General features: G+C 41.7%; 1 protein-coding gene across 1 annotated transcript; it reads left to right on the forward strand.

Annotated features, from left to right (window-relative positions):
- The first annotated feature begins 58 nt into the window (after positions 1–58).
- REELD1 (reeler domain containing 1) lies at positions 59–19,235 on the forward strand. The gene is made up of 8 exons (XM_063135216.1): positions 59–133; positions 4,589–4,651; positions 5,817–6,033; positions 9,391–9,613; positions 11,758–11,930; positions 12,702–13,014; positions 13,972–14,035; positions 18,339–19,235. The coding sequence occupies exons 2-8, from the start codon at positions 4,640–4,642 to the stop codon at positions 18,975–18,977; spliced, it is 1,641 nt and encodes a 546-aa protein (XP_062991286.1). The 5' UTR covers positions 59–133; positions 4,589–4,639; the 3' UTR covers positions 18,978–19,235.
- Positions 19,236–20,063: the final 828 nt, after the last annotated feature.

Consider the following 20,063-nt stretch of genomic DNA (forward strand, 5'->3'; position numbering starts at 1 on the left):
GTAAACCTAATTTTAAACAACATCTGGTACTTACATGAACAGTTCCAAGTTGAAGAATAACACCACACTGGAACCTTTCTTGGGCTGCCAAGGTGTGAAAGTCTGTCTTCCAAGTTTTTGGATGACTGGTAAGGTAAGCAAAACTGCATGTCCCATTTTAAAAACACACACGCTAGTTTCTTCAGCTCTCTAATAAAAGGGTAAAACTTTCAGTTGCTGACTGAAGTTAGCCAACAAAAATCTTCAGTGGGGGTGTAGCAGTGACAATTCAACAATAGAAACAGACTGGAAGGAAAATCCAGAGGTTAGCACTGTGCCAACTAGAAGTAAGCACAAGTGAGAAGCTTTGCTGTTTGGGTGTCAGTACTTCAAGTCCTAGCAACTTTTCATGCTGCGCTTATACTGCAGGCTGCATGATGTGGTATCTAATATAAAATCTTGCAGCTTCATCCCATGACATTTTTAAACAAACAAACCCCAAAGTCAGTTTCCTACCTGTCATATTTCAGGACAAAAAAAATAAATTAGTAGTTTTTACTATAACACAAATACGTTTCAATGGACAGGATTTCATCTTGCATAGCTGTTAGCCGTTCTTTAGGCCACACATCTCTTTCCCATCTTTTAAACATTTGTGGCAAGGAACATTCAACTAGCTTTTTAAGTTGAGCAAATCAAAGAGCTGAGGGAACTGCTTTGTGTTTACTAATGTAAGTTACAACTTGATGAGGACTGCAAACTTCAACTATTACAATTCTTTTTTTGTAATCTGAAAGTAATATTTTAAAAAGTGGAGGGAAAATAAAAACCTAATGCCATTGATGTGTTTGCAAGGGCATCGTTCTCTCCCTTAAAATATTGTTAAGCTGCAATCCTGTACTAACTTGCCTAGGAGTAAGTCCCTTTGAACTCATTGAGACTTAATTGTAAGTAGACATGTATAGGATTAGAGAAGTGAAACTAAAGTAGAAGAATACTATAATACAGAATTTTAAATGTTTTCATATAATGTTCCAAAAACACACACACACGAAAAACAACAACCTCAGCATGGGGTATTTTTGCCCATTCTGTTCCCTGAACAAGTTAATGCTGCTTTTTGGAACTACACACACCTTTGAGATGTGCATGAATGAGCATTCACAATTGTGTGAAAACGACATTGCCTCATCTCCTCAAATACCAAAAGGCTTTTAATACATGGAGGGAACAACAGTATTGGGAAGTGGTAATTAATAATTGTTTGTGTTAAGTATTTCACATGGCATACAAAGCGAACACTGTTTTATAGTATGTTTCAATAATTTATGACTTGACCAGAGCTTGAGAAAGGTCTGCCATATAAATACGAATCACAAGTTTTGTCTTCTATCAATGGCTTCTTTTTTTAAAAAAATAAAATGATGTTCCTTCAAGTTTACTGTGTAATTTTTAACTTGTTTTGGAAAAGACCTATGGCTGGCCAGGTTACTGCATCCCTTCATCTCCTAAAATTGTTCCTGAAAGTAGCTAATCTATTTTATTTCCAAACATCTATAACAGTGATCTGGTTCACACATAACACTAATTCATGGGTTGTTGAATTCTGGGATGTTGTGATATGCAAACGCAGCTGTGCTAACAAGCCATGGCTTGTTAACCATAAACAACCCAGTTGCTGGATTTTTTAAAATCATGGATTGTCATTAACTTTGAACTCAGAACCATGTGTTGTTTCACCAGGCTACAGAGGTGGCAGGCAAGATTGGTAAAAACACACACAAAACCAGCCGCTCTATATGCCAGTACTGCAGTATCGCAAGGGATTTGGGATACTGGGAGGGAAAGGGTGAAGAAGGAGGGAAACAAACTATGCAGGGATTAAGTAAATAAATAACAGTTGTTTCATTGTCTGCCAGACATGCCCTGGGCAGGGCAACTAATCATGGGTTAAATAAACAATGAGTTAGCATTAAGTGCAAACAACAGCAGTGTATTAGTATAGTGTTCCAAGTACACCACCACCCATAAGCAGGGTGCCACAACTAACAAGGCCCGCTCTCCAGTTGTCTCCCACCATACCTCAGATGGTGTTAAAAGATTAACACGTTATTCAGGGACCTAGGGCTATGCCTACAACTCCCAGCATATGTTGGGTAGGTGGGGAAGACTTATCGGGCATTGGCAGCTATCAACTGGAAGTGGGTCGCCATCCTGGGCCTGAAGAGAGAGCACCTGGGGCTGGCTACCTCAGTCGCTAGGTACCATCAGGAGCTGGAGGGAAGGAGGGTGCAGCTCTGGACCTGTTGCCAATGGCAATAACCGAGCTAAACATCAGTCAGCCAGCTGGCTGGCTCCGTCACAGCCTACGTACAGATACCAATTGCACAGTGCAATGTGGACTGGATTGGCCAGACTTCATTTCCTGTGAGTCTCAGCGGCAGGATTCCCATTCGGCAAGTTGAGCACCACAGTGAAAGGTATGCTGGGAGTTGTAGTTTTCATTTTCTGTTGGGTCAAGGAAAATCATGGTGGTGGATTCATGGCAGCCCTGGCCAGTGTTGGGGGTGAGGGAATGAGAGGGAAAAGAAACAAATACAATTCATTTTAAAGTTACCTCGCAGGCCTCGCATTGGCCTACCTTGCAGGGTTGTCGTTATCGTGAGAGAAGAAAAAAAGAAATGACTATTATTCAATTAAAAGTTAACTCACAGGCCCAGCGCTGGCCTACTGCTTTAAGATGATTACCTCACAGACATATATCTTAGCCGGGGTGAGATTCTTTTCAGACTTTGTTCTTATTTATTTATTTATTACATTTTGTTTGTGTTGATTTTGCTTCAGTAAGGCTGTAGTCAATGAATATATGGGATAAATGACACTTATACTACTCATACTCCAGTGCACTTCAGTTAATACTTGCAGCCTTCCTTCATACAAAGAATGGGATTTTATGGCTATGACCTATATTCTTAAAGGATCGCTGAAAAGAGGCTAGAGAACAGGGAGATTTAAGGATTGGATGGCAGCAGCCTTTCTCCTTTGACTTACTGGATCTCGATATGTTGTTGAAGTCAAATATTTCTGCCTATTTTAACTTCGCGTGAAGCAGACTTGTGTCTAGATTTCCCTCCCCCTCCCTAAACAGATTACTACTTTGGCTTTCCCATTGTTCCATAAAAACCGGAGAAACGAATTATTCAGGATGTATTCCCCGGTGTGCAAAAGAAAGCTGTTCTTTTTCTACAAATGTTTGTGGTGGTGTGGCTGTGGGGAGGATGACAAAGATTTCTTCTCTCTGAGGATTACTAACTGAAACCCTGGATACTTCCACTATAGTCATTTTATGGCTCTATTCCTGTGTTCACTTATGAATAAATTCCATTGAGGGTTTACTCCAAAATAAATGTGTCTAGCAGTTAGGCATGTGCAAATTTGTAAAACTTCCAAATTCCATCTCGAAGCTTGTTCCTACTTGAGTCTGTATCAGATTGTGAGCCTTGTTTCCCCCCCTTTTTGCATAAAAATCTGTAGGGATGTGCTCTGCTTCTAATTGGACCGGCGAATTAGAAGCGGAGCGGGGTGCTTCGCCTCCCCTTAAGGCGGAGGCGAAGAGGATTGGGGGGCCGGCGGAGCGTGGCAAAGAGGATCGAGGTGAAGGCGGATCCTTCGCCTCGATCCGGAGCTCCGCCGGAAAGGTAAGCGGGGTTTACCGGGCCCTGCCACTGTCGCTGTTGCCATGCGGCGACAGCGGCAGGGCCCGGTAACCCCCCCTCTCCCTTACCTGCCTCCGTCCGCGGTCCGTCGGCTTCTTCAATTGAGCCCACGGTTCAGCCAGGAAGTCTGGGCCGCAAGTGCGCACTTGCGGCCCAGACTTCCTGGCTGAACCGTGGGCTCAATTGAAGAAGCCGACGGACCGCGGACGGAGGCAGGTAAGGCCCCCCTCCCCCTTGGTCCCTTACCGGGCTCTGCCGCCATCGCCGCATGGGCGGTGACGGCGGCAGGGCCCGGTAACCCCCCCTCCTCTCCCGGCCTTACCTGGCACCACTCCCCTCCACTGCGGAGCTCCGATTCGGAGCCGGAGCTCCGCGGCGAAGAGGAGCGGAGTATGGGCGGAGCGGGCCGATCCGAAATTTTCGGATCGGCCCGCGGGGCGGAGCAGGGGGTCCGTGCACACCCCTAAAAATCTGTGTGTATTTTCACGAGTATTTTTCCAAATGTACATATTAATTGTGTGCATCTTTAGTATGTTGGCATTCTTCTGCCAGTGATGAAATATATTTGTGTAAATCCTGAAAGAATGCAGATTGCATCCAAGTCTGTGTTCGGTCCAGAAGGTGTGAATTTGGTAAATCCTGATCAAAAACAAACTCAAATAAATTTCTCTTACGTCCCTATGTTATAGACTATGTTTTGCTTTTATAACACAATCTTGGTACTGTTGTGGTTCCCCTCCCCCTTAAGTGGATGAATAGAGTGTGAAGAAAACTAACATGATTAAAACTGGATTTAAGCACTGACAGAGTTCCTGTAGGTATTAGGTATTAGCAGTAACAGCTGTTGCACTTCCCATTAGTGGAAAAAGTAAAGAACATTTTTTTCCTTGAAGGATGTTTGCTTGACAGGCTGAAGGAGAAAACTGCTGAGCGTCTGAAGGAACATGTGTCCCAAGGTAAGTTAACTAGCAATGTTAATGCAACTGAGGTATCGGATACTAAAAGGAGATTTTATAAGGCAAAATAAAATTGGGGGATATAACCTATTATACTAGCCAGCTGAAGTAATTTGGTGTTTGTGCATATTTCACTTCTTGGGGGAAAACAATTCTAACAGGCATAATATTGGACGGTAGGCAAGAGGGCTACTCCATTGTTCAAACCCTCTGCTAATCGGGGTGTGTTTTCTTTGTTTTAAAACGGAATCCTTAAGTGGCTGTACATTCTCATCAACAGGTAAATGGGTGCAGAAATCATTTTGGAGGAATAGGACTGAACTGAACATCAGCTTTTGTCCATCCTACTCCTCTCTGTTAGGTTGACAAGAAACAGTTCAACATTTAATGGCATCTGATCAGGCACATTTAGAGGCAGTAGGGAACTCTGTTGGGCCCATAGCCACATTCTTGTGTAGGAACTTGAGGAGTTCTAAGCTGGTTTAATTCTCATGCCAAATGGCTTGAGTTTGCCTAGGGACATAAGATAGAGATAGCTATAAAAATCCACAGACACAGCTAGCTTTCATGGAGAACTGCCTTTCCTGACAGGCAGCCACAATTATAAATGGAAAGATGCGGCGGCACAAGGAGAGGGTTGAATGCTGGGAAAATATGGCTTCCTTGCAATGGGGACGTTAGCTGGGGCAATGTTCCCTGAACTGCACAGAAACCAAGTAGCTGATGTCCATCCCCTATGGGCTAAACAATGTCTGGAAAAGGTCCCCGGATGTTCCTTGTGTTGCCCGCTGCCAGCTCACAGCTTTCAGCACAGCTACTGTGTCAGGGAGTACATGAACTGCCTGATTGCCATGAGCCAGAAGTATACTGGCACAGCATTTTAGGTTACAACCCTGCCAGAATGGCTTTTTTCTTTTTTTACACTTCCAGAATATGTCAAAGCCTGCTTTGTTCTCAAAATGTTTTATTTTGTGGACTAACCAGGGCAGAGCTCCATGGATGATTAAATCCTCCTTTCTTGACGTTCAAAGTGTTTGAAAATCCCAGTTTCAACTAAATCTGAAATTCAAAGGTGTCACTGGTATAATTTCATACATGCTGCGTCTTTTTATAGAGAGAGATGTTATTACTGTGCTTCCAGTCTAATGTCTTTTTTCCCTGACAGGTAGAGGATGAGATGAAAGTCCAGGCACTTCTTCTTGTGTGGGCATTTACAACCCTATGCTTGGTTTCGTACACTGCAGCCTTCTCCCATGGTGCCAGCCTTTCAGCATGTACTGATATGAGGCCCAAACATATCAGAGCTCATCTTCAGAATCCACAAAATAACTATATTACCATCCACACCAATATGTCCTTTTTTCTAGGTGACAAAGTTCCAGGTAAGGAGTAGCAGCTAATTACAGTTTTTTTCAGGAAAGGGAAGCATATGTCTATTACCTAGAGGTCTATTACCTTGAGGTCATCGACAATGCATTTAATGCTTCTCAATTATTTCTGCCTACTTTATACTGAGAAACACATTTCTCAGTTGTTTTTCTGTGGAGGACAGCTTGCATTTGTTAAAGTCCCTCTTGCTTTCTAAATGTAGGAGGACAGAATTAATTGAATGAACAGAAGAATTAATTGAAAATGGTAAGTGGAGCAAGATTATATCTAGCAACAGTAGATTATAACTTTATAAAAATACTTGGGTGAGATATACCTTGCAGTGATGAGCACCCAAGGAGTACATTGTGAAGAAACACTACTGAAGAGGAAACCTTTGCACATAAAATGTATGCGGTAGTTAAACTGCACTAGGTTTGAAGAATGCAAGTTTATACAAAGTGAAAGCCATGTAAAAAATTGTAATGCAGTCATGCTTACATATATTACAAGAGGAGCAGACTGTATGTGGCATTGCTTGGAATAAAACTCCAGTATTTTTCACATGCAATTCATGGATCATTGCCAAGTTACAGACTATTTCCTTTTGGTGCTTGCTAAAGGACATGACTTAGCTTCCTGCTATGGAAGCTGCAGCACTATAGTAAAAGGAGTCTTACTTTCACAGCAGCAAAAGGATCGTAGGGGTTCTGCTTGCTACAGGTCTCTAGAATGAGAAAGCAGGGTCCTTTCTGTACCAGTATCACTGCACACTATTGGGCCAGAAGCGTGCTATGCTTCTTGCTACATGCTTACGTCAAATTTATTGTCAAAAGCACAGGTCACAACAGCTCCCAAAAATGACAGTCACAAAATTCCATAAAACAGCATTAATAAAACATCCCACATTGTTGCTCATCATCATTATAATACGTGTTTCATGCTGTCGGCTTAATTGAATGGCTTGTCCCCAGGGTAAATAACGGTTGGAAGATACCAATATACTTTTCTTTGCAACCAGTGATTAAAAGTTAGAAAGAGAAGCCATTGCTTGGATTATTTGACAGGGCCCACAAGTTTTAATGAGGCTTCAGTAGCCAACTGTTTTGTCTAACAGCCAGTGAAGCTTGCTGCTTTTATTTCCTTCTCAACGAAAGCAAAAAGACTGGTGGTCATGCATTCCTTTTCCATGTGTACATTGATCATGTGGAAGGGAAAATGGGACTTCCAGCTCTACCCGTTCATGATATATGTGAAGGTGGAACAACAGTTCAGCCCTAAAGTGTGCCCCTTTTATAACCCATTACCTGGTGAGGGGTTTTTACAAGGGAGGAGCTACAAATGTGTGTTCGGCAACCCTTACCTGCAACCCATGATGCTATCCTGATGCAGCCAGGCATTGTTCTGAAGAGGCACTCTTGAGTTGCCTCTGATTAGGTTTAAGGTGTTAATTCTATGGTAAAGTATACGAGAGGATTTTTCTGCTAGTCACCAGAATTACATTTATATTTGATGCTGGCTATCCTGGCAACATATTTGTGGAGTCCTTGTTAACAATCTAGACATCTGTAATTAACATGAGAGCTACTGCGGCATATAGTGGCTAAGACATTTGAGATGTGGACCAGGATTCTATGGATCACCTATTGTGTCTGCCATAAACTTAGTAGATGTGCTAAGACTAGCTATGCCCTTTCAGCCTCAGCTCCACGTGTGCAATATGGGAATAACAAAATTGTTTACAGGGCAGTTGTAGGAATTGCTGAGATAATGTCTGTGATAGGATCTTAAATGCTCTGTAATATGCAATATGAAAGCTAAGTGTTGACATTATTTTTAATTGTCACCACCACAATGTTGCACATTCTTTGTGCTACCCTTGAAACAGATAAATTGCCTGCATTCTATTAAAGTGTTGGGGAGGGGGATTTTGGCAGTGGGGGACAGACAGGCCCAGCCTACCTGGCTGTTACCATCTTGGAGTAGTATTAATGTGTTAGGTTAAAAGAAAGCACTAGAAATATTTAGAAGGAAACATTTCATTACTGTATTGTACCCCATCTATAAAAGCTTCTCTTCTAAAAAGACAGGCTTGAAAAATTTGGCCATTTTATAAATGCTTAATTTCTTGATAATGTTACATATGTGGGCATTATATGTTTTGTGACTTAGAGCACAATCCTTTGCATGTTTAGACAGAAAAAAATGCTGACTAGGGCATTCTGGGAAAGTTGAGTGTCTTTTTGCCTAAACATGCATAGGATTTGTGCCCTTAATGTATAGTTTGTGGATGAGTTTATGTGCTTGAGTTTCTAGTTTTTATTTTGTGCTTCTAATCCATTGTTCTAGTCTGGACTGTTACAGTAGTGTCATCTTGTTGGGGCTTTCCTTCTTTTTGAGTTAAAATTCCACTCCTGAATGAAGGAATTTTGTACTACATGAGTTCTTAAGAAGTAATTGAACTGAATATCCTGTCAGAGGTTAAATGGACCAGGGCCCAATCTACACCAAGCAGGATATAACACTTTAAAAACGGTATGAAAACGTTATATGTAATGTGTCCTGGGCCTGAACAGTTGTCATAACCATTATAAATTGTTATAAGCAGTAGTGTAGATTCTGCCCTGGACTCATCATTTAAATTCTTAAACCAAGCCATGATGACTTTGACATATGTGTGGTTTGAAGATTAAGAGCCATCTAATTAAACCTGATGCTGATGAGAATGCTAGGCTTGATCTACATTACTGCTTTACAGTGGTATTGAAGTGCAGTGATAACTGTTGGGGCACAATCCACATTCCATACACCACTTTCACAGTGTCCTGATGTTCTGATGTTCCATAGGTAGAAGCATGAAATGTTATTTTCTACTCCCAACTTCCACCCCCACCCCCGTTACATTCATCCAGAATTGGGGACATGGTGCTTCAGCTTGGCACTGAATAAGCTAAGTAAGCATGGACCATGGCTTAGAAAGGAGTAGTGGGCCCATAGCATGTGCTGAAGGGTGGATGGGGTGGGGGAGTAGTAGTGAAAAATGTAAGGGATTGGAAACTGTGTTCTCATAGGGTGATCAGAAACCTGTGACACAGTGTGTAAGATTTGGGCTTGGTGATGGTAATGAACTCAGAGAGAGAGAGTAGTAATCAAAGGGCTCTAAAATAGAAGGATTTAAGAACTTTCTAGGTGTACTGTTCCACTCTCATCCTAACCCTGACTCTGGTTGATAAATTAACAAAGACAAGATTATATATATGAAAGATATAATACAAACCCTTTCCCCATAATAGAATGTAGACGCAGAATTCCATAATGCAAATATTAAAATGTCTCTTCAAAGGCTTATGTAACTTCCTCTTTGTCTCCAGTCACAGTCAGGAGCACACGTGATTTTATGGGCTTTATGCTTCAAGCTCGCAGGATATCAAACGATCAAATTGCTGGCACTTTTGTTTACATTCCTCCTGGCTCCAAACTGCTGACTTGTTTTGAAGATGGCGACACTGTCACCCATTCGGACAAGTCACTGAAGAGAAATCTGTCTTTTGTGTGGAAGGCACCAGATCAGCCCATTGGAGACATCAGGTTTTTGTAAGAATTTTTTCATTGCTAACCATGACTGATCTCTTTCTGAGGAAGTCTCTTCTTTCTTCTGGAAGCTGGTTAGCTTTGGAGTATTCACTAGGCATAGGATAGGAATGTAGTATGGATTCTTGACACCAGAAAGCATTTCTTTGGTCATACTGGACATTGACTTGAACATGATGATCTATAAAGGAACTTTCACATGTCTGAAATTAGTTCCTAATTAGCTGGAGGTGGGTGATAAAGATGAGCAGGTTCCCCCCGTTCCGCTCCATTATTGTTCCACCATTTTGATAGCCCTTAGCTTCCATTCCGCTTGTCTTCCCATATGAATTCCTGGCGTCAGAACTATAACCGATTATGTTTGTGTGCCCTCATAATTATTAATTAATTAGTAGTCATTAATAAATTAAAAACCTGACCCATTTTCCTATAGAAAATAATTTAATGATGATACAAACACATCTTAGGGAAGCACAATTGTAGAAAGAAAGGAAAAATGGAAACATATAGGGATTTCACCATAGTGGGAAAAAATATTTTTAAAGCAATTAAAATCCCAGGTGTCAGCAGTTAAAGAAAATGTGGAAGGAGGAGGAGGAGGAGGAGGAGGTTGAATGTGCTGATGGAAATTACTGTTTCCAGGAACCATTCCCTGCTCCCAGTGTCCTGTTTCAAATACCAATCCCAGGATTTTAATATTTTCCTGTTCCCCGCTCCCCCTCTTCTACAGACTAGACTTTTTAAAAAGTCAGCATGGAAAAACATAATTTTAATGTTTTCTTTTATATCTTTAAATTATGTGTGGATTTGGAAAATACAAATTGGGAAGAACATGGACTCTGGTATAGATTAGTTTTGCTCTGGTAAACATATCTGGTAACTTGAAACCTCAAAAACTGAGTAGGAGTGGAGCACAAGGTACTAAATATACCACCGCATGGCAAGATTGATCAGATGGATTTTGGTTGTATAAATGTACTCTTAAGGCTATGATCTTAAACATACTTCCTAGGGCAGGTGGTAAGCAACTTGTGCTCCTCCAGATTTTGTTGTACCTCAACTCCCATTGTTCCTCACCTTTGGCTCTGCTGGCTAGGGCTGTTGGGAATTGCAGTTCAGCTACTTGTTCTAGGCTAACTGTATTTTGGAAACCAAACAGGAGGACAATATGGCTGCCCTCAAGGAGGCGTGGCCACTGCAACATGCCCACTCCCAAGGCGGGGCCAACTTGACATGTCCGGCATGGCTTTGGTCACATGTCTAATTCTACACCTTACAATTAAGACAAAAGCATTCTACATCAGATGTTAATATTAAAATCACTGAAATAAAGAACAAGTGAAACATTCAACGTACCAGTCTTATAATGCTAGATGAAAAGCCAGCAGCAAGGCACGTGGGAATCTGCAAAATGTAGATGGAATTGATTTTACAAGATCCATACATCTCTAGTTGCAACGCCAATAGCATTTGCTGGAGCAATGGGTTTTCCTCTATTGGCATTGTGCTGGAGGTCACTTAAGCCAGTACAATGTAATTTTTGTTAGCGTGAGAACCAAATTGGATACTGCCCATTCTGATATCTTTAAGGCTCTAGGATGATGTTTCACTTACCTTTACTTACTTTCTTTCTATAGTCAGATAAAATGAGATCTGCTTTCTGAAAGAAGATATGTCTAACACAATAGACAATTGTAACGGGCTGTGGTCGTAAAAATACTCAGATGATTTACATTAAGTACAAGTGTACATCCTTGGTCTCAATTAAAAATTAGCTAAAAAATGTCTTAGCCTTCTTGACTATAGCTTGTAGCCTTTACCAAAAAAATTCAAACAGAACTATTTTTGTCAAAAATTTTTTTTTAAAAAAAGCTGGTTAAATTAAGAGAGTATCTCTCACCTCCCACCCCACACATTTGTGTTTTGATTAGCTCTAACTGTAAGTGACTTTACCTACTTCCCTTTTGGTTGTTTATTTGTTATCATTTCAAAATTAAAAAAAGTGTTATGAGCTAATCCTTTAATGTCCTTTGCACTAATTCTGTTTGTAGATTTTTAAAAATTCCCTTTGATTTTCCAAATGTTCTGATGATTTATTAATTGTACAGAATGACTAAAGCCTTGCTTCTAATACTTTTAAAAAACAGTTTTTCAGTCGTCCAGTCGTACTTTGTTTACTGGGCAAGGATTGAATCTTCCACTGTGTCTCAACAAACACAAAACAGAAGTACTTCTGAAAGTAGGGTAGCCTCCAGGGCTATAAAGCCAACACCTCTTCAGGAGCCCAGTGATCTCAAAGGAGCATTTCCTGCAGGCAAAGGTATGCCTTCCTCTATTTCCTATTCCCCCCTTCCTCCAGTAGGGTTTGTCTATAGGTCTCTACATGTCTATTATCTATCATATGGCTTAAATTCGCCACCAGGCTTTCATGCTAGGATTGATTCTAAGCTCATTGACTTGGAAGTAAATCCCATTGATTTTAATGACACCCACCCCCAATGACCAGGGGTGCTTCCAGATGAGACTTTTATGTCACCTTTGCTGTGCCTCACTTGTAAACGTTCATGAGTATGTGTGTGTCCAGATGATGTCTTCTACTCATGAGTTACATTAATTGATCAACACTCTTATCTGATAGAAGCACGTGGTTCTGCAGCCCAGCCTACCTCACAAGGTTGTTGTTGTGAGGATAAAGTGGAGAGGAGGAGGAGGATTATGTATGCCGCCTTTGGTTCCTTGCAGGAAAAAAGGCGGGATATAAATGCAATAATAAAATAAAAAATCTGGAGGGTACCAAGTTAAGAAAAGCTGAAGGTAGACAGTACTGTTTTAGATGGACCAGTGATCTCACAGTACAAGACAACTTGTTATGTTCATAAGATGTAACGTAGTACGTGCCCTACTTGTGAACTTCTAGAGTGGCATTTGGATTAGATGTATTTTCTCTGATCCAGTAAGCCAATGTTCTCCTAACGAACATGATAATGGTTTGGGATATAAGCAATTTATGTAAATTGCATGTTCAATATTTTCAAAATGTTTCCTCCATATTTTATTTTTAATGTTTTGGTTTGTCTTCCCTTCCACCAAGAACGTTCTATCCCTGACACCAGCTTAACTCAGTCTGCAAACTTTACACCTACCAGCCTGACATGGATTTCAGCAACACTGATTTTGGAACCAGCTTACAGCAGACGACATGTCTCTGAGCCCACCGACAATGGAAAGTTTCTGTCTGAATCCCTTGCAGACTTGGTCACTTCACATGTCATCAGTCACAGTGGAGAAAGACAAGCTAATGGAAGTGGCACAGACGGTGATCTCACACTGGAGTCATCACTTCAGTTCCAGGACCTCAGCCTCATAGCACAAGATTATTCCTCCAGCCACATCACATACAATGGGTACAGTGTGGGCATTAAAGATCATGTTATACATTCAGTTCTTTCACTAAGGCTTAGGAAACTTGGATTTGCCAAACATGACACAATCCTAAGAGATTGTGTGTGCTGCTTCTTGAATCTCCCCCTCTCTCAAGTTTATATTTCACTTGAAGTGTGTAAATACATCACTTGGGCAGCAATCCTATACATACTCACCTGGGAATTAGTCCCATTGAACTCAGTGGGGGCTTACTTCTGAGTAGACATACATAGGTTTGCCCTGTTAATTTTAGATTAACTGCAGCATAGAACTTTCAAACACTCACAAGCGTAGGACTAAGACTTGCTTAACACAAAACGGGTGTCACTTGAAAGCTACCTGAAATGGCATCCGTCTGGCAGCACAATAAGATGTTCATGCAGGTTGCTGAATGGGTCGGCCACTGCCATGTAGTTTGTCTCCATGTCACTGCATAACATTCCTGGCAATGGTTTCTGGCCTCAGAGTTCACGTGGTGGCTATCTCATGTGGAGCAGGAGGGTAGTTGTGAAGACTTTATTGAGATTGTGGATGGGGTAGCTCATGTGCTGCAGAACCAATGACTATTGCATAGAAACTCAGACAGTCGAACATCTGTATTCGCATAGCTCAAGAAAATTAGGAAAGGCTGGTAAAGGGGTCATACTTACATCTAATTGTCTCAACCCAGTTAATGAATTTGACTTCATAATAGAAGGCAGCACTCCACACAGAAAGGATTGTGGAGCTGTGAAAACCATCTTCTCCAGATAACTTGAATAAGCCTTGGAGGAATTTCCAGTGCAGCCAGGAATGTGCATGGAGAATCCAAATTGAATTTATTAATATTTATTTATTTATTTATTACATTTTTATACTGCCCAATAGCCGAAGCTCTCTGGGCGGTTCACAAAAATATAACAAATAATGATTGTATGCTTTCCTTCACAACATTTTAGGACAGAAAATCCTTCAAGTATTCCCATATCACAGTTGGCCTTGACTTGTAAGAAAGGCATGGAGGTAAGGACAGGTGTGGGGGGTGTCAGCGTTTGATTTGTTTTAGCGAACGATCTTTGGCAGTGCATGGTAACATTTCTGCAACAGTATCATGAATTCTGCATCATGGTAGAAACCTAATCTTATAATGTTAGAAATATCTGTTTAAACTGGTATTTTGATCTTAGCTGTACTACAAATACAGAAATTTGTAGTATTTTAAAATGTACTAAGAACAGTTGCAATCAACCAACACATTGCTACCCTCCCCCCCCCTATAATACCCAATGGATAGAATTACTATCTGTCTTCAACCACAAATTCAAATGCTTTACACACTGTTTTACTGCTGCTGCTTTATCATGAGAGTAATGACTTCAGTCAAAAAGAATCACAAGTATGACATTTTAATACTAATGTCACTGAACTCAATGGTGACTTATATCATGATTTAATCTGTATTGAAATTGTAACAGTGCAATGATGTGGGCTTGAAAACAATCTATCAGCATATTCTCTTTCCAGCATGTGTCTGGTGAATGACTTGTCCTTGAACTCATAGGAATCTTGGCCACAGTTTTGTCTTGTCTGGTGTGTGTGCGTGGGTGGGTGGGTGAGGGAGACACAGACTGAGCACCATATTTCAGAGACCCTGCACAGACCCTGCAGGGAATAAGATTGTTGTTGTGGAATATTTGGTTAAAGGAATAATGGCCTATGGGTCCCAGGATAAAAGGCTTTTGCACTGCATAGAACTCCTGTTTATACTTGACTGAACATATCTTTGCTACTTGAAAGCTTGCCCCTTAGCCTAACAATACAAATAATACAATAAAAGACATTGGGGCCAGATCTATGCCAAGCAGGATATAACACTATGAAAGTGGTTTGAAAACGGTATATAGAATGTGTCCTGGGCCCCATCAGTTGACAGTGCACTTCAGTACCGTTTGAAAGCAGTAGTGTAGATCCCACCTGGGTCAAATCTAACATATCCTACCTAGAGTAGAACCACTGAAGTGAATGGGCTTTATGCAAGTCATGACTAAGTTACATCCCACTTATTTCAATGGTTCTACTTTGACATGTTGGATTTTAGCCATTGTTTTAGCACATATTGTTTTAGCGCAGACTGTACCTGAGGTAAATATAATGTTTCCTGATAATCATGTATTGCCAGAACTGATGTGCTTAACTTATTAGCTTTAAGATTTGTCTGGCTTTGGATCAAATCATTCTCTCCACACCATAATGGCCTTCACACAGAGATACGGTGCAGGCCTCAGAGCAAACACGGCCAGAAGGACGTGCCCATGGTGGCTTGCTCCTCCTAAAGGATCTGAAGGTAGTGTAACTCACATGATCACTCACATGATCTCTTAACTGCCCCTCCCTCCCAGGCATTCGGAAAGACTAAGGGTGCAACCCTATGCACGTTTAGACAGAAAAAAGCCCCACAACTCCCAGCATTCCTACAACATGCTGGGAGTTGTAGGACTTTTCTGTCTAAATATGCAGAGGAGTCCTAAGTGAGCATTACCAAAGGGCTGCAGTATTCTTGATGGCAGGGCTTGTAAAGGAGGCTGATTTTCAAGTTAGTGCATCTTGACACAGATCATTTCTATCTCTATTTCGAGGCATGAATGCTGTTCTGACTTATTGCAGTTAGAGGGCAGTAGACTCTCTGGGATCCTACCGAAATTACACTCCACTCTCTGAACAGCGCTGCACTGGGTTCTTACACAATCATTCAAAGCATATTGCATTCTAAATAGGCATTTGATATTCTAGGGTTATTGTATAGAGAGGAGGCAGCTGGATGTTTTGTTTTTTACCCTAAATTGAGACACTTTATGAGGAGCAAGTTGCCACAGCCTCTTCCTTTTGATCATGTTTGCTCTGTGCTCTGCACCAGGTCTATCTCTCAAGGCAGTTACAGTGTACAGAGAATTGTTTGCTTCACTGTTTATACTCTTCATAAACAGCCTGACTTCCACGAGTTGCTGTACATTTTATGCAAATCTGTATCTTCTTTCATCCTCTTGTTTTGGCGAGTCATAAGTGGCCACCCTGCTTAGCAGCACTAAGAACAGAAGGAAGGGTTAGATTAGGCTGGGTGACGCCTCCCTGGATCCTGTGAACTTTGAAGCGTGCATGGGTGCACAACCTTTTCACTGTCAAAGGCCACATTTTCACATGGGTAATCTGTCAGGGGACACATGTTGGCAGTGAGCTGCGTGGCTGCTAACACATTGCCAAAAAAGAGGACAAAAGATGATACCAATTTGCATAGCATTTGCATATGCATGTATAGAAATAATTTGCATATGCATTTAGAAATAATAACTATAATTTAAATAGAAATATAAGACATCTCATCACAGTGGAAAAGACTGGCCAGCTGACCTGTGTACCTGTTGTTCAGTCTGCTGTCCAGGTATTCACTCTGGATGGGCAACTTCAAGGCACCGACTCTTCTCCTTCCTTCTCCTCCTCTGACTTTAAACCAGACTTGGACCGGGCAGCCCATCACATAGAGGACCCATTCAAATAAGAGGACTGTCCTCTACCAGCCCTTCAAAATAGAAGACTGTCCTCTGTACAGTGGGACACCTGCCCACCCTTTCTAGCTTGGGGCTTGCTCATAACTAATATATGAATCAAACATTTTATTTTATTTAGTTCTATGAAAATTTTGAGCTCTCTAAAGTATGGGAGCTCATATATCTGCATTGGGGATGAACAACAGTATAACTACTGTCCTCCACAGATTGGATAGTTCACTTCATTGAGTAGGTACCTCTCGCAACACTCAGTTACGTTGGGACATTCACGGACTGCCTGGATAAGCTGCCATGTCCTGTCCTCAGTTTAGAGGATCATCTGCTGAATGCCCCATCGTCACAACACATGAGGTTAAAATCAGTTGGTGCTTACATCAATATATAATATGGAAGTACAACTTGTATTGGTCAGAATGCATATTTAATTTACCCCTCATCTGCTTATAACCCCACATTAACAAGAATATTGTGTTGCAAAAACATTGTGCAAGAGACTCAAATAGGCTTTTCAATGTCATGTATGAAAATAGTCTTAGCAGCTTTAGCTATTCCAGCTCACCCATGTGGGTTGTCATGTTGTCTGAATGCAGTGCGTTTTCCACAGAGTGGCTTGATGGTGCTATATAAATAAATAATAATAATAATAATAATATTTTTCTCAAACAAGCCACTTTCAGAACCCATAGTTTATTGTTAAGTTGTTCAAGGTGGTTAGCAAGCCACCCTGCAGAAACGCACTGCATTCATACATGATAACCCATGGCTCAGCAGCAACCCACAGCTCAACAACAGCCCACACTCAATCACTGAATGTGGGTGAACCCAGCCACTATGTGTTCATATCTTTATAACACCTTTTAGATGTTTATTGAGAATGTGTAGCCAAGTGAGGTAAAAGAATTATTGTGTAACACCCCTTCCTATGGACTCTGAGCCAATTTCTAAGGCAGGGATGGACAACCTCAGAGGGTGGGGGCTGCATTAGACCCCTCAGAACCCTCCAGGGGCTGCAGTCCTCCCCCACCACAATCACCACCACAACTGGAAGTGGCCGTGTGGCTGCATTCTCAGCCATTCCACTGGTAAACAAGTCATAAAAGGAGCATCAGTTTGGTGGGCTGGGGAGTGCGATCCTGGAGACAACCAAGATGTGCAATCCATGTGCCCCTGTTTATCTGCAGAACTGGCAATTCTGCTGGGAAACAAGGCAAGTGCTCTCTGTGCACCTTGTTTCCTACCAGAATTGCTGGGAATGCACCCACATGGCTGCACCACAGAGACAGAGAACCTGGTGGGGGCTGCAAAAGCCCTTCTGTGGGGGCCCACGAGGCCCATGGACTGCATGTTGGCCACCCCTGGTTTAAAGTAATGGTGTTACCATAAGAAAAGCTCCATCCTTTGCTATGAATGCCAGAAATATGGTGCCATTACTTCAGTGAGCTAAGTCGTCCTTCTAAAATAAGAATTCTGAGTGCCAATCGGTGGTGACCCTAGAAAATAAGTTCTCTTCCAATGCTTTATCATTTGTATCATTTCGTATTGGCCTGTATGTTCGTTTTTAGTAGTATCCAGTTGTAATGAAGGCATTTACCTGTTAGCGATCGCGACAATTCTAGTAGGCTAATGATTATCCTCCTTTGGTGATAATGAGTTCAATACCCTCTGTTAGGAATAGCTTTGATCCAGTGACATGCAATTAAATTGTAAATCGCAGGCAAGATATGGCTGTTGTGTTCAGTGTGCATTGCATCTCTGTGTTTAAGGGGATTTCTACAACATCTAACCCAGGCATCAGCAAGTCTTCACCACCCATCACAGCTTCAATGTTGGTCCAGTATGGAGACCCTTCACTGCTTTCAGGCATGGGAACAACACCACCAGAACATTTAGATGGTGAAGAAGACATAGATGTCTACCAAATCTTAGCAGCAGCTTCAAGGCAGATGGTGGAGAAACAGCCAGTGAGTCGGAAAGCTCCAGCAAATTTCCTGCCCCAGGCAGAACTCACAGTGCCTGGGCAGAAGGAAAAGGGCAAAAAAGATACGTCTGGGAACACACTCCTGAAGGTGACAAGGGCAATACCCAAAGTGGCTGTTTCCAGGGAAGAAAGGGGAAAGCCACACAAAGGTTCACAGCTTGTAGCAGCTCAACTTGGTGTTCTTCTTGGCTGCTCCGCGGTGCTTGGCATGGTGTTGGCTATTGGTCTACGCTGCATCCATTCCCAGTATTGTCACAAGCGAACTGAAGTGTCCTTTAGCGAGCCAGACAACAATGTCATCGCACTCCAAGAGAATGGGGAGATGATGCATTTCAGAAAGATACGGGAAAACAGCTTTGTCCTGGTGCAGGCAGAATATAACTGGATCAGCCCATCAGGCAGTGGGAAGAAAGCTGTTATTTAGACAGCTCATGATGGGTCCCATCCCCCCTTTTCTAGGTCACATAGCTTCATCTGTGTCTGTGTGCTTATGGTAAGAATGAATAAAAGCACAGGAAACAGAACAATTGCATATAACCATCTAAGCAAATATATCCGATATCGGCACGTTTTAGTTACAGTACAGATGCATCTTAACTACTTTACAGATGTTATGAAATGTAGATGTTCTTGGTTTCGAATATCATGAAAATATGAATAGACATTTCACTTAATGCAATTAATATTGCATACCTGCTTATTAAAATGGGCTGTCGTAGCCATTACGTTTCCTTTGTTGCCTTGTGGTACCATCAGAAATAGAAATCCTCCTTCTGCAACTGAGTGTCGCCTCCTATTTAGACTCTGGAAAAAAAAGTTTCTGCTCTCGCTGTCCTTCTTTTCAAGCAAACAGAAGCCCTCGCCCCTCTTCTCACTTAGGTTGCGATGCCATTGGGTTGGTGAGTGATATTTCTCAAATCGGTCAAATGTTTGCCACTTGAGCAGACTTTCCTGTTTAGAAGAACAAAACAGAGCAACTTTGGCAGTTTAAAAAATTGATCCATGGGATGCAAAGGCAGGCTGCCTGTATGGTGAATTGATCTCTGAGAAGGAAACAAAGACACCGTTAATGCCACCTTTTCGGAGAGGAACATGACTCCTCATCAGGTGTAAATGGAGAGAAAGCTTCTCCGGGCCATTTGCACCTTGACAAGGCGTTGTGTTTAGTCCTCACAGCTGGCATTTGCTTTGTTTCCTGCTTCAGGTCAGTTCGATACAGCTATTGGGACAAGGGCTTATTGAAGATGGGAGAGACATCAGGTCATCTCAGGAAACCCTAACAATAGCCCAATCACAACTTCTGCAGCCTTTTAGCACTCTGAAATTCAGGAAGAAACTTTCTTCTGACTCAGATTGTGCCATGGCAAAGGATGCTGTTTCAGTGGCATTGCCTCCGCCTGACACCAAAGATTCAGATTTAATCGTGGCAAGTCATTTATCTTTAAGCTCGGTATAAGTGTCATATATTCTAAGAGTGAACACAGTTCTCCAAGCACCAGTTCTTATGTAG

Source organism: Elgaria multicarinata, chromosome 10 (genome assembly GCF_023053635.1).
Source record: "Elgaria multicarinata webbii isolate HBS135686 ecotype San Diego chromosome 10, rElgMul1.1.pri, whole genome shotgun sequence".
Taxonomy (NCBI): Eukaryota; Metazoa; Chordata; class Lepidosauria; order Squamata; family Anguidae; genus Elgaria; species Elgaria multicarinata.